This window comes from Pipistrellus kuhlii, unplaced genomic scaffold, assembly GCF_014108245.1.
Source record: "Pipistrellus kuhlii isolate mPipKuh1 unplaced genomic scaffold, mPipKuh1.p scaffold_m20_p_12, whole genome shotgun sequence".
In the NCBI taxonomy this organism is placed as follows: domain Eukaryota; kingdom Metazoa; phylum Chordata; class Mammalia; order Chiroptera; family Vespertilionidae; genus Pipistrellus; species Pipistrellus kuhlii.
The window spans coordinates 26,011,188-26,026,990 of NW_023425427.1; the positions used below are offsets into that span (position 1 = coordinate 26,011,188).

Below are 15,803 nucleotides of genomic sequence, written 5' to 3' on the forward strand. Positions count from 1 at the left end.
TTAGAGCTGTCTGACCCAGCTGCAGTTTGTTAGGTTAAGCTGTAAAAGGGCAGCTATTCATATGCAAAAGCCACTATGCACAGTTTGGGTGGGTATGTAAATTGGGTGGCGCTGGGTCTCAGGGAATCACCAGGACATAGTAAACAGCAATGGCTGCTGGGCAGCCGTCTCTGTGTCTCCGTGTTTCCAGGTCCCACACCCCACGCCCCAGTGCAGTAAACAATGATTCCTGCCCACACCTCTACAAGAAAGCCACCCTCACTTTCCGACCTGATGCCAGACAGTCCAGAGTCTCATTGGAAACTGGAGTGCAGAGCAGTAGGGCGCTTGTATTTCCTTCCTGGTTGAAAAAAAAAAAAAAAATAGCGCATCCAGTTGCAGGTACAATTCACGCACCTCCGTACCTCTGCTTTTCCTACCTCTGCACATCCTACCCAGTCTCAATGCACTTTTTTCTTTCCTTCTAGCTGTAGAATTCTACTCAGCCAGTTTTCCTGTGGTTCTGGGTGATAGTAATTCTGTCTTTTAGTTGTAGTTTTGATGTGGTTGTGAGAGGCAGCACGTACAGGTGTTTACCTTAAGCCATCATCTTGGTTTTTTCAAAGCATTAAATCTTCAATTTAACTTCATTGAATTTTGTTTTTAAACAATGTTAAAGTGGTTCTGGCTGGTTTGGCTCAGTGGATAGAGCAGCAGACTGAAGGGTTCCAGGTTCGATTCTGCTCAAGGCACATACCTGGGTTGCAGACTCAATCCCCAGTGTGTGTATGTGTGTAGGGATGGTGGGGGGCAGCAAGGGTGCAGAAGCAGTCAAGTAAATTTAACTATACAAAGTAAAATTTTCCAAGTTTGAACTACAAAGTACATTTGTGGTGACAAAATATAATTTTTGTTTCTTTTTTTATATTAGGTTTCATGGGAGATTTTATGTTTGTTTTTAAGGATGAAATTCTGAAGCCATTATACCTCAGCCAAGTCATTTGTATAATAGTCTGGCTATAGTAAATTTTCTATTACCAATCAACAGGTACTCATAATAATAATAGCTATTACTGAGGGATCACTATGATAAGATGCTGATTCTTAGCAGAACCCCCTTATCTGAGATTCCACTTCCCACAGTCACCCACAATCCAAAAATATTAAGTGGAAAATTCCAGAAGTGGACTGTTGTCCATTGAAAACAGGCTCTTCCACGGGATCATGAGAAAAGCATTTCAAGGATTCATGCATGGAAGATTGTGTTATGGCTGTGGCAAGATGATTCATTTGCGATGGCTGACCCTGAGCTTCCAATGTTCCATCTCCCTCAGTCCTGCCATGGAAAATGTCCAATCTTGTCTTCAGCAGGGCCAGAGTTTCTGCTTCATATTAAAGCTTATTCTTTTTGGAGCCTACTGGGTCTCCAGCTCCTGGGCAGGATAGAACAAGGACAAACGAGTGAGTGCTGGTCACTGAGGGAGAAAGAGCATCTTAGTTCACCCGGGATTATGTATTCTCAGCTTAGGAGGAACAAGAGGCTTTTCCAAAATAACCAACCAGCTTCTCAAACTTTCTCGTGCTTGCACTGGCTCCATCCCAGTAACCAATTATCTTTTTCTCAGGGTAGAGGCCTCTATGGTCACCACCTCCCACTGTGCCATTCTGACTTCATTGCCCACATGCTTACCTCCGTCCCCTTCCTCTACTCCTTCTCCCAATGATCTATGGGTTGTGAAGCTGTAGCTTCCTGGCAAAGCAAACAGGCTCTGTCCAATATTCCTTTCTCTCATTAATATCTAGCTAATTACTGTTTCTGGGGAGGTGGGAGACCCTCAGTTCTTATCTTCTTGAGAGAAAGATTTTAATCAATAGACAAAGGTAGAAAAGCAAGCAAGAATGTATTGACCATAGCAAAAATATCATGGGGTCCCTTAGAGGTTAGGTCCCTTCGAGGTTAGGGGATAGCTCCTTTGGGGGAAGGAAGAGGGAAGGGGATGGCACAGGCATGCATCCTGCAGGGAGAGTGTCCTGGGTCTGAGCTGCTGCTCAGTCTCACAGGGTCCCTTAGAGGTTAGGGTACACCTGCATGTGGGGGAAGGGAATGGCAAGGCCGTGTTCCCTTTTAGGGGCAGATCAATAGAATATTCATCAGCTTTAAGCGGATGTACCAAAATGAGATTTATTCTCTTAATTTGTCTGTCCTTGGGTGTGGTTGGCCAATGGCACCTAATGGGAATTTCTGTTATCTGTCTCCCTGAATGGGGTGGTTTAAACTATTTACCTTCTGGTTAGGGAGGAGAAGTACAAATCATTTACTCTTAAGTGTCCTGGGTTTAGGGAAGATAGGATTTACTAGGTGGCTGGAAACTGCTATTTACCTTAATTGTCTTAGCTTCCCTATCTCACGTGTCCTGGAATTTTACTAGCTTCTTACTCTTCTATAGCAATGAATCTTATTTACTTTTATTTTTTAAAGTTTTAAAATATTATTTTGTATTGGTTCCATGTGTACAGCATTGTGGTTAGACAATCATATACTTACCAATGGATACGTTTTTAAATTGCCTGCCATTCTAAGTAGCATGATGAGCAATCTCGCTTCGTCCCTCTCGGTCCCACCAGTGAATGGTTAGTAACCCCTTTGTCAAGAGAATCCACCCTGTATACACAGATAGTCCTTTGGTGATTGGGAAAGCTGGAAACAGCAGTAGGGTCAGGTGTTAAATCTAGGTGAGAGGGTTAACTTGAAAGGCAGGCAGACAGGGCAGGGCTCGGGTGGGAAACAAAGGCAGGAGGAAAAGGCAGGGGCAGACACGCAGTTTGAGCAAGCATAATCACAGGAACCAACCGAGCAGCAAAGCGGGAGGCATAGGAAAACAAGGGAGGGCCTGTAGCAACAATGTGTACGAACGAGTGGAAACAGAGAAAGAACACATAGAAACAGGGAAAGTTCAGGTCCTTGGCTGGGCAAGAACAATGAGGGAATCAGTCAGGTGACACAGATATACAAACAGGGTAAATTGTAGCAAATATGTATCCCTGGACTACAAGGCTTAAGGGGGCAGCCCATTACTGGGCCCCGACTCCCCATGAGGAGAGTCTGAATCTGCTTGTAATAAATTTTCCACACTCTTGTTTCAATCTTCCGGTCTGTGGAGGTCATTCTTCAGCATTGCCAGACATGAGCCTGGAGGAATAAACCTCTGCTCCTCATTCCATTGATCATAGAGTTGGTATCCAGGGACACAGCACAAAGTGACAGCATTCTGGGCTGGTGGATTTTCTCTGTAACAAAAGTAATTGCTAAGTCTGGACAAAACTTCACACACATTTGTAGTGTTGGTGGGGAAAATTTTCCTCTACCCTTCAGAGTTCTCCTGGGTGGTGTAACGATTAAATCGACACAAAGCAGATTAGCAGAAGAAGAATTAAATTTAATAACACGCATGCCTCCTTACCCACAGGAGAGACCCGGGAACACTGAGTAAGTTGGCAAAATGGTGGAAGCCATCACCTTACATGCCACCTTCAGCTAAAGGCAAAGGAAGATGTTGGGGGTGGGAGTCCGTTACGGGAGGTACCCAGGAAAAGCAGTTAACAAGGATAAGATTGTTAGGCACAAGTCCACGCCCTCTTCATTGTTAACAGTTTTACAGAGATTGTGATAGCTTCCTCTTCCGGGTACAGTGAGGGCAATACCCTTGCAGCGTTCCCTCACCAATGTGAATGTTCTCTTACAAAGGGGACCTCCTTATGCTTGGTTTTCAGAGCTTCCCCCACATTTGCTTTTTTATATTCACCAGCCTAAAATAACCCATACCCCCAAAGAGGCATATTTTGGGGGTGGCAAACTCTGCTCGCCTTCAGCAGAGAAAGGTAAGAGAGAACAATTAAAACTTCTTTCTCAAGACCAAGACGGGAAGATGACTTTGTGAGTCACGTGTATCTCCTGAGCTGTACTTCTGGGGATAGTAACCTTTACCTGCAAGGGCCAGAGGCTCACAGGTTTGCATTTCAGTGGAGATCAAGGCTTTCATCTGGTTCTTGAAGTTGCCAAGAACACAGCCCGTAGAGGGAGCTTGGAGAGGGGTCTGCAAGCCTCCTGGGGTGAGGAGGTGAGAAGGGAGGGAACCTCATTATTGAAACCTTCCACTGGTCACAGACAAGGCCCTGTGCCCCTGGAGCTCACATTCTTTTCTTTTTTTAAAATATATTTTTATTGATTTCAGAGAGGGAGAGGGAGAGATAGAAATATCAATGGTGAGAGAGAATCATTGATCGGCTGCCTCCTACATGCCCCCTTACAGAGTCTGAAACTCAGGCAGGTGCCCTTGACTGGAATCGAACCTGGGAGCCTTCAGTCTGCAGGCGACGCTCCATCCACTGAGCCAAACCGGCCAGGGCTGGGGCTCACATTCTGATTGAAATTCAGACCATGCTCAAATGGAGGCCGCTTAGGGCAGGCAGGCAGGCAGGAGAGGCCTCTGTGGAGAGGTGACCTCTGAACTGGGACTTTGAACTTTAACAAATAAATGTTTAAGAGCCGGATGAGCGGCGAATGACAAGCCATCTAGCGGTTACTGAGGACCTAAAGAATGTTTCTATTTGGCGTTAGGATTTTAGTGAAAACGAGGAAGGGGGAAAAAAAAAACCACAAACAAAAACACTTAGTACTAGAACGGTTATTTCAAATCCGCAATTCCAAGGACCTGGGAGCGGAAAATCCCTGAAGCTGCGCCAGGCCTGGGGGCGGGGCCAGGAGGGGGCGGGGCCAAGCTGGAGCCGGGCTCGTGGGGGCGGGGCTACGGAAGCCGGAGGCGCTCCGCTTCTCAGGACCGTGAATCTGCGCAGGCGCGTGGCGCTCCATGGGTTGAGGGGGTTGGGGGTCCCTCCGCGAAGGCCCGCCCCCAGCGCACTCCACGCCCACCATCGCATTTATCCCGGCCGGCCGCGCCGCTCCCGAACCAGACACAGCGTCCCAGTCGCCTGGCAGCTTTTGTTGGCTCAGCAGCGGAGGGATTGCCGCGGCGTGTTCTCGGCGCCTCCCGGCCCGCAGTGCTTCCGCCCGGCCCGCCGGCCGGACTCCCGCCCGCATCCCCCGGCTGGTCCGGGGGTCCGGGCACCGCCTCCACGGCGGCCCCTCCGGACCTGAGCACCGGGCCGCAGCCTGAGCCCCGAGCGGACGGCGTCATGAAGAACCTGCCGTACTTCTGCCGCGGCGAAGTCGTGCGGGGCTTTGGCCGCGGCTCCAAGCAGCTGGGCATCCCCACCGGTGAGCGCGGGGGGGGGGGGGGGGGCCGCGGGCCGCTGGGACCGGTCACGTGGGGGCGGGACGTCAGTCGGGGCTCGGGGCTCGGGGCAGGGCTGTAGGGCTGCGGACGGAGGTGACACCTGCGCTGTTTAGGCGGAGGGTCTTCAGTGGGACTGAGGGAGCAGGTCCTGGGCCGTGGCTTTGGGTTCTCCAGGCACCACCTGGCTTGAGGGGTGGAGAGAGCAGGAAGCTGGAGCTGAGTTTTGGGGTCCCCCTTTGCCTGTTGTGATAGAGCTGTCAAGCATGGCAGGAGCCTAGCCCGTTAGGAAACGTAATTAATTTGGGCAGGTTGTTAAATTCTCAAGCCAATTGTAGGGTTATTTTTTAAAAAAATCTATTAGATGGTGTCCAAGTGATAGCTGAATGAGAAAAATCTCCCTCCCCCTCTCCCTCTCCCTCTCCCCCTCTCCTTCTCCCCCTCCCCCTCCCCCTCCCCCTCCCCCTCTCCCTCCCCCTCCCCCCCCCCTCTCTTCTTTTTACTTTCGTTTTAGTCATAGCTGCCCCCAGACCTATGAAAGCAGTCTGAGTTTAGAGATAGGTGTGTTTCAAGTGATTCCAAAAGACCAGGTCTAAAAATTACAGCAGTTCATGTACTTGTTGCCTTGTTCCTAACCTAGACACCTAAAAAGGAGAAATTTATCCAACCTCAGATGGAGCGGGAGGAGGGGGTTGGGGTGGGGTAAGAGATCAACCAAAGGACTTGTATGCATGCATATAAGCAGCAGCCATGGACACAGACAGCAGGGGGGTGAGGGCAAATGGAGCGGGAACTGCTCGGGAGAGGTCAATGGGGAAAAGGAGACATATGTAATACTTTAAACAATAAAGAATTAAAAAACAAAAGTTAAAAAAAAGAATATGAAATGGTAGGGTTAACCCATAGGAAAAGCCCTCCGAGTCTTTTGAACCTAATTATTTAGATTAGCTTTGGGTATGATTTTTATAAAGGTTGTGAAACTGTTAACACTCATAACATTTACTTCTGTTTTTAAGCGAACTTTCCTGAACAAGTGGTAGATAATCTTCCCGCTGATGTATCCACTGGCATTTATTATGGATGGGCTAGTGTGGGAAGTGGAGAAGTCCATAAGATGGTGGTGAGCATAGGATGGAACCCATACTACAAGAACACGAAAAAGTCCATGGTAAGAATGTATTTCACTCTGTAACTGAAAATGGATGATGATTTAGAGCAATATGCAGTATTAGATACACATATAGAGGTAATGGACTACCTCAGTGGTAATCACAACATAGTTTAAATTCTAAGTTTTTGGCATCACACTTGAAGGATTTAAAAGTGAAGTACTTAGTTACTATTTGAATGTAATTAACTTGTTCCTTTCATTTTAAATCTTGGTCTCTGGATTTAAAGTGAATCTCATAAGTGTATAGTTGACTCTTGATTGGCATAGCATTGAATCTGTATATAAATTTAGGGAAAGTGAACATTTTTGCTGTTTCTCTTAAAATAGTGTCAAGCTCTTACACATCTGAGTTTCCTTTTGGTTCAAAAATTTACTGGAAAGAAAGGAGGCAAGTCAAATTTATTAGTTCAAAGCCATGGAAACATCTATGTCTTCTAACTCATCCTTCAATTACAGATGAGAAAACTGAGCCCCAGAGAGGTTACGGTATCCTTTTGAAAGCCAAATGTGTGACCTGAGACTTTAACTTGGTGCTCTTGCTACAGTACTTCCTTGCTTACGTTCAACTCTTGTATGACAAAAGATTTAGTTATCTAACAAAATCAAAGCTCTAATAAGAGCTTTAAGAGAAGTTTCTAATATCCATATTTTCTTTTAAAAAATTGTTTAAATCAGGACTTTATAAGATCCATAAATACCATTAATTTGCATGCAGAGTCTTAGTTAGGGACACTTGGAGAGAGCCCATATTAATGTCCTGAAAGGATCATGGCCCTGCCCCCATCCAAACAAACTCAAAACATTATGAGAGACTGGGTTATCTATAATAATAAAAGCATAATATGCTAATTAGACCAGACAACCTTCCCCTTCCGGAGTGAGCTGAGGCTTCGAGGGAAGCCCAGTCCCTGGTGCCAGAGGGAAGCCAGTTGCAGGCAGCCAGAGGAGGGAATGCCCACTCTTGAATGAATTTCATGCATCGGGCCTCTAGTTTTATGTAAGAGAGGAAAAAAAGCTTACCTTAATAGAAGAATCTATGTGCAAATTTTGTTTTTGTTTTTGGTCTGAATTATTTTAAGCTCAGGGTGAACTTGCTATGTTTGCTATGTTTACTCAGATTTTTGTCTTTGATTTCTTTTAGGTAGATCATATTTATATTAAGCATAAGTTGCTCTTATATCTCAGTTATATTAATGAATGATCTAGCAATACTTAGCGGATTTGTAACAGCTACTTCAGATTTAAGGATCACTTTATAGGTTAAATTTTCTTAAGTCATACACTTCAAAATATACTTCTAGTCTCAAGTTACATGTTTCTAAATTGTGTAACCTTCTTGGTTCCCAGTGACTCCATCCCAATCCAGCTTCCACTGCCTTGTGCATTTGCTTGCTCTTTACATTGCTTTTTCTGCTTTCTGAGCTCAGATTTGTTTTTTTTATAGGCATCTACTAAGTTCAGATTTCCAGAGCTGCTTCTACCCCCTGCACCATTTTGTTCCAACACATGTTGTGCCCATTTGTTACACCATCCCTGCATCAGGAACCTGCTTGGGCTCTTCTACCCCCCACATCAGTCTTCAGCTTTGATAGTTTGATAGTTTCTGAAATGAGTGTGTGTGTTAGAGGTAAACTTTAGAGCTAGTTGTATTAGTGGTAACATCTCTTAATACTTTACATTCATTCCCTCTTTGATGTCTTTGCTCAGTTTTTTCACCTTGGTAAGACTCTTAAATTGCTTTACAACATGGCATTTTTTTCTATAAACAGCAAATCATGTCAGATTTGTGGTATAGCTTCTACCTTACTCAGTACTAATGTTTACATGTAAGGCCAGGGGCAGGAACAGGAGCAGTGGAAGAAGATTCAGGAAAAACTATTTCTAAGTTTTAACCCAAGATCTAACTAGGGTTGATTGTTTTATTTAATTTACTCCACTATTAATATGTGTATTCCATATTTTAGCTTTATTCTGCAATGTGATGGTAATTATTTTCTAAACATTTCTTGCCTGTAGGAAACTCATATCATGCATACCTTCAAAGAGGACTTCTATGGGGAAATCCTCAATGTGGCCATTGCTGGCTACCTCAGACCAGAAAAGAACTTTGATTCTTTAGGTAAGTTCTTTGTTATATCATAAAGTATTATTGCAACTACTGCTTCTAATAATAATCGTGTCAGTACACAATAATATTTGAGCATTTAATATGTGCCAGGCACTGTATTAAGTGCCTTACATAGATTAACTTATTTTATCCTCATATGAGGGATTATTCTGCAGAGAGGTTACATAATTTTCTCAGGGTCACATAGTAAGTGATGCACCATAGGTTATTAAACCCAGCAGTATGCAGTTAATAAAACCTTTATTTCCTTTTCATATTTTTAAGAACAAGTAAATAAGTTGTAACGAATGATGGATGTGTTGCAATGTTTGGTGTAAAATGATAAAACATTTGAAACAAATGGTATCAAGTATCTTAGTATAATGTGGTGGTTTTAATTGTAGAGTTTTGTTTACAAGTGTAAATGCTGAAGAGAATTGAGAGAATATTTGTTCCATTAGGTATTTGCAATATACCTTTTTGTTAATGCCTTTCTCTAAGAAATTGCAATAAGATAGAGACATCTTTTTACTTTTTACTTAAGTCTGGAAGAATGGGTAGAACAATTACTAGACAAATATCCTGTTGCACAGACACAGCCAGCCTTGGGAGTATTTTGGAGAGGTTGAACATAGGAGTAGTATAAAGTGTAGCAGCAGTTTTCATTGTTTTTATCTATATTCTCTCTGCAGAGTCACTTATTTCTGCAATTCAAGGTGATATTGAAGAAGCTAAGAAACGACTAGATTTACCAGAACATTTGAAACTCAAAGAAGACAATTTCTTCCAGGTTCCAAAAGGCAAAATAATGAATGGCCACTGATGAAAAATCATCTTACTTATTCATTCATTGTTCTCAAATATTTTACTGCTCATAAACCTGCAGTCTCATCTTGGTTACACTTGAAAAACCAAAAATTTTCTTACAGCTGTGACTTAGTTTAAACAGTGCAATGTAATTATTATTATGCTTCATGTTCAATTAAACCCATCATGCTATAGCACTAAAAATCCTTATTTTAGAAATCTAGATTCTTTCTATGTAATATGTTGACTAAAATTTACCACTAGAAATATCAAGTGTTTTATAAGGGGAATGAAATGTATAAAGCTAGGGGTAAAAAGGCAAGTTACTAGTTTGGAATGAAAACTAATTATAGTAAAAGACTAGCATGTATGTACTTGATTAGCATGTGCTGCTAAACAGAGAAGGCTTATAAAAGTAAATTATTAAAACAGGTTTGATAGCTTATTATAAACATAAGAGGGAAAATTTATACATTGTATTTTTTATATTTTGTGCATTAAAATATTACTACAAACATGAATACTTGTGAAATTTTAATTAGTCATGACTAATTTCCTTTATGGAAAATTAGAGGTCAAATCATTATCATGTTTTTGTTTTTGTTTTTTAAACATCTGCCTCAGTTATGATTGGTCTGGACTCTGCTATCAGTCTTTTTGGTCTCTGTTAAAACATTAAAATGAGTGTATTTTGAATTTGAAGGTTTCATTTTTGTATTGAATAGATATCACTGCTCTTTTAAGAGTAGTCAATATTTTTTTTCTTGATTTGGATTACTTTTTTCCTTTAAGCAATCACATGTCAATTTTTTTTCCATTTAGAATATCCTCTGACTTAAAGGATTGCATCTATCGCCACCATTCCATCTTTCACTATATGAAAAACTCCGAAAGCTTCATCTTTGGGTTTACTCAAAGTCTTAGTGAATACGTAGCACTTCATTTATATATGCCAGTTTCTTAAAGAACACAAAACACTTGGTTTTCCTCCTAGGGAAACTGTTTATGAGCCAATTAAGCTATGAAATAGAAAATTATATTTAGTGTGATTGTATGTTCCTGAGCAAACAAACTGTTGTAATGGTGTATGCACAATGTAATTTAATGATAAGAGTGCTTGTAGCTTGGGGGTAAAGTATAAATAAAGTCTTAGTTACGTAATCTTCATACTATGCATTTTTTCCTAACAAGTGAGTTTTGGTCACTGAAGACTTGTTTATATTGGCAGGAAGTTAGTCTTTGACTACTTAAGAGATTGATTGCAGAGTCTTTTAGCCCCAGAAGCAGTACCAAGTATTATTGACTTTGGCACAAGATTTGGTTGGGATGGAGATAGAGGTACATTGAAGGTAATTTTAAATATAAGTTATTAAAAATCCTATTTTCCCTAATCTGCACAGAGAATTGATCATAACCAAAATATTAGGTATCTATAGTAAAGTGTAATATGCTAATTAGGCCAGACAACCTTCCGGACAAAGCTGGGGCTGCAAGAGAATCCAGCAGCCAGGGGAAAGAAGGCCTAATTTCATGCACCAGGCCTCTATGATATTTAAAGATAATGTTGGAGAATCGGAAGCATGGATAAATTCATGGTAAACAATGTATTTTTCGTTGTTATAACCCAAGGATATATATTTTTTCCCTTTTTTTTAAGAGGAAGGAAAAGCAGGGAGAGAAGAGAAACATTGATATGAGAGGGACATCCCATCCATTGGTTGTCTCCTCACGATGCTTGACTACAGCTGCTTGACTAGGATTTGACCAGAGCAAACAATGTAGTGTATTTTTTTATTTCTCTAAAAATACTTAGGAAAGGTAATTTAATATTAGAAATCCCATACTTGAAAGAAGCCTTAAATATCAGTGGCTTTATGGGAAGTGTAAAAAACAAATTTATATTTATTTGAACAGACTATTGCTAATTATGTCCTCGGTAAATATGTGAAAGTTCTTCGGTATGTTGTCACCTTACGTTTTATAAAATTGCCATCACTCTTGACAATTGAATAGTGTTTGGGTTAGGAAATGTGCTCTAATTTTTTTATGTTTTAGTTTAAATATTGATGTATTATATGAAATTGCAGTACTGCCATTTTTTATTGGTCTGATTTCAGGTGTTGAGATAAATTTTGACTAAACGTTGTCATAGTTTGTTTGCCTTTCTCATTCATTCAATCACAGTTGACATTCATTATTTTATGTTTCAGGTGTACTGCATAGTGATTAGAAATTTATTTCATTTATAAAGTGATCCCCCCTGATAAGCCTAGAACCCCCCTGGTATCACAGAGTTATACTAGAGGCCTGATGCATGAAATTCGTACAAGGGGCTTGGCCCTTGCAGCTCCGGCTTCATCAGGAAGGTTGTCTGGCTGGCTGGTCTAAGTAGCATATTATGCTTTTATTATTATAGATTATATTGACTATGTTCCCATGCTGGACTTGACATCCTCATCACTCTTAGTGTTCTGAATTTCTTCAGATAAATATCCAGAAATGGAATTGCTGGGTCATAAGATGGTTGTATTTTTTTTTTTTTTTTAAGGTCACCAAAACTTTTGGTTCCTCCCTAACCCCCCCCCCCCTAAAAAAAAAAAAAGGGAGAGAGAGAGAGGATACATAGTTGTATTTTTAACTTTTAACAAACTTCTACACCAATGGTTCTCAACTTTTCTAATGCGGAGACCCTTTAATACATACAGTTCCTCATGTTGTGGTGACCTCCAACCATAAAATTATTTTCGTTGCTACTTGATAACTATAATTTTGCTACTGTTACAGGTTGAGAACCACTGCTGTAGAGCCTAAGACCATTGGAAAACACAGATATTTACATTAAGATTCGTTAACAGTAACAAAATTACAGTTATGAAGTAGCAACAAAAATAATTTTATGGTTGGGGTCACCACAACATGAGATGAGGAACTGTATTAAAGGGTCGTGGCATTAGAAAGGCTGCAAACCACTGCTCTATACTGTTTTCCACAGTGCCAACTTACGATCCTATCGCCTACATTTGTTTGTTGGTTTACTGATAGCCATTCTGACAGGTGTGAGGTTATATCTCATTGTGGTTTTTGCATTTCTCTGATGATTAGTGGCAAGTTGAGCATATTTTCATATGTTTATTGGCATCTGTCCATTCTCTTTGAAGAGTATCTGAGTTCTCTGCCCATTTTTAAATTGGATTGTTTGATTTATTGGTGTTAAGTTGAATTAAGTTCTTTAAAAATTTGGTTAGTAATCTGTTATTAGATGTATCCTTGGCTAATATCTTCTATTCAGTAGTTTGTCTTTTTCTTTTGTTGATTGTTTTCTTTGTTGTCCAGAAACTTTTTAGTTTGATGCAGTCCCATTTGTTTTTATTTTTCCTTTTGTTTTCTTTGCTCTCATTGTTCACCTAAGAGCATTATGAAATCTCTCAGCTGGTCCTGGGTGGTGTGGCTCAGAGCACTGTTACATGTACTTGAAGGTTCTCGGGTTTGGATCGCTGGTCGGGGAACGTACAGGAGACATGTTCTCTCCCTCTCCCTTCCTCTAAATCAATTTCAAAGTCTCTCACCTGTTCCACTCAAAATGTGAATTATCCCTTTGTCCAGTGTATCCATGCTGTATTTGTTTCCTGTCAGTAACTTACTTGCCTGGTAGGTTATCAAATCAGTTATCAGAGAGCACATTCACATAACTTATTACAGTATATTCTAATTTTTCTATTATTAGTTGTTAATCTCTTATTATACCTAATTTATAAATTAAACTTCATTATTGTATGTATAGGAAAAATGTAGCATATATAGGGCGTGGTAATATCTGCAGTTACAGGCATCTACTGGGGGTCTTGGAACAGATCAGTAGGGTACAGAATTCAGGTAGATTGAAAGTCACTTAACAGAAGGGCAGTGGATATATTCTAGCAGCATTCATGAATATATGAATTCACATACCAACTTCACAATAATCTGTTCATAGGTGTTGCCCCCAAACTCCTAATTTCTTGTATTTTTATAATTACCTTAGCTTGTAGACTCCGCCTTTTTTTTTACACCCAAGACCCCCTAGACTGGCTTCTAGAGCTCTTAGGCTGTGTTTCAATTTCTTCAATACCTATGTACAGAAAGTGATCTGTATATAATTATACATTAATTTTCCTCTGATACTGACTGTACTATATAAACAGAATTAGACCTTCACTGGGAACCCAGCTTGTGGTACAAATACTTTTTAAAGCTTCCTTGGCTCTGCAAGGCAAAACCTATGCTATGAATGAAACTTAGGGCTGAATTTTATCTTTTAAGGGAATACTTAAAAATCAGGAGTATTACCTCCTTTTTAATCTCCTTTTTCTTATAAAATTGTGACTTCTAAAATTATTTCTAATCATGAATTAATACTTAAAAATGCAACAAATGACTAAAAAAAGTCACATTGAATGTCTTGCCAATGTCAAAATGCTATAAAAGATTTTTAAACACTCAATTTCAGTAGTAGGCAGTTTCCAGGACAGTAGCAGTCTATAGACTACATTTTGGGTGGCCCTGTGCTAAAGACTGTAAACTTTCCCTCTAGCTATAGCAAGGAAGACAGGCTTTATTTATTATTTTTTGGTAAAGGGCCAGAGAATAAATTTTTCGGGTTTTGCCATGGTGAAATAGTGGCCACAAACAACACATACATATATATAAATGGGCATGGCTATGTTTCAAATTTTTATTGAGGCCAGAAGGATTTGGCTCATAGTTTGCCAACTCCTGAGAGGACCTTCTTTTTCCAGTCTTTATTAGAACCCTTTTCCTAATTACCGTGCAGGTTTGTGCTATTCATGTGCACATTTTATTTTGATGTACAGGTGTTTAAATTAGAGGAGATAGGTATAGATTTAAAATGGTATTGGCATTTCAAGTCTGCTGTGTCCAGGTGAAGTGTTTACTGCCTCAGTTGGAGGTGTAGAGGATCACAAGATGCCAACGTTGGATGAGAACTGAATGTATTCCCCTTCAAGTCCATATGTTGAAGTCCTAACACCCAAGCATTAGCCAGTAGGGCCTTTGGGAGGTTATTAGGTCATGGGATGGAGCCTTCAGCTGTAGGATTAGCGCCCTTATTAAAGGACTCCAGCGAGTGCGGTAGCTCTCTTGACGAGTGAGTATTAGGTGAGAAGTCAGCAGTCTGAGGGAAAGCAGAGCTTGCTTCCTCAAAATAGGCCTTTTGGGCTGTTATTTTAAGCTGCTTATGTTTAAGAAAAGACAGACTCAGGGCAATCTTTGACTTTCCCTCTAAGAGCCTAAAAGGATTTAGAGCAGCAGTTGCCAACCTTTCGTGCAACACCAGTTGGTGACCACTGATTTAGAGGACCTGCTCCAGGAAAAGAGATATACATAGATAACTATAGTTGAATATGAACTAGGTGTGGTAAACCCATTGGGTCATAATCATCTCTGTGTCCCATTGTTTTAAGATGGCCTAACATTTGTTTACTAAACTTAACTATGCATCTCCTTGTAAATTGCTTCTCTTTGGCATCCCTTACCTTCTAGAATGAGATTATATATACCTAATTTTGCCTTACTGTCTGAATATAATATCCTGTACACACATATTGATTGACACTTGATTTTTTCCCTGTTAACCTGCCTTATATCATTTTGATGATTAGTCCAGTTGGAAGGACCTCCTAAGAGAAGGGGGCAAAATTAGTTTTCCTCTGCCACATCTGCAACCCAGAAGACGGCTCTTATCGGAACTTGATCACTGGCACTGTGACCTTGGACTTCCAGCCTCCAGAACTGTGAGAAATAAGTTTCAGTTGTACTTACCCAGTCTATGCTATTTTGTTATAGTCGCCTGAACAGATTAAGACATGTGCTCTGATGTAAAACTTAAAATAGATGACCTCTTTCCTCCTCTCCTCTTCCTTCCCCTCACCTTCATTCTCTCTTCTTCTCCCATTTTGCTCTCCACCCTTCCCTTTATTCTCTAATGGATACAGTATAAGCTATGAATTAGGAGTGAAGGAAATATGAACAAAGGCACCACCTCTAAAATATCTGATTTTTCTCTTTGGAACTAGATTTTAGAAGTCAAATTGCCTGCCTCCAAGATAGATTATAATAGACTTTAAAAAATACCAGTGTTCCGAACCAGTACTATATTTCCTTGGGTCTCCCAGGATACTGAGGAGAGGTGAGCTGCTGAGGGGTGAATGGGAAAAGGGTGGGGCCAGTCCCTGTCCAGTAAGGAGTCTTGAGTACTCACTATTGCTATCTATAGCAGAGCCATGTCTTAGGAAGGGGTCAGGTTGTAAAGTAAGTAAGCATGGCCAAAAGGCAGATATGGAAGTCAAAACTACCCATGAAAACTCCTTATCTTTAACTTGTTAAAACATGGGTCTTTTAAAGCTCAAACCTTAGGTTTTATTTTTTCATGTCTGTATTTTGGCTAAGGCTT

At 40.8% G+C, this 15,803-nt stretch overlaps 1 protein-coding gene across 1 annotated transcript; it reads left to right on the forward strand.

The window, feature by feature from the left end:
• Positions 1-5,031: 5,031 nt before the first annotated feature.
• Positions 5,032-10,520, forward strand: RFK (riboflavin kinase). Its single transcript, XM_036433762.2, has 5 exons — positions 5,032-5,254; positions 6,287-6,438; positions 8,458-8,560; positions 9,241-9,411; positions 9,470-10,520. Exons 1-4 carry the CDS (start codon positions 5,173-5,175, stop codon positions 9,369-9,371), a joined length of 468 nt encoding a protein of 155 aa, XP_036289655.1. The 5' UTR covers positions 5,032-5,172; the 3' UTR covers positions 9,372-9,411; positions 9,470-10,520.
• The last annotated feature ends 5,283 nt before the right edge of the window (positions 10,521-15,803 follow it).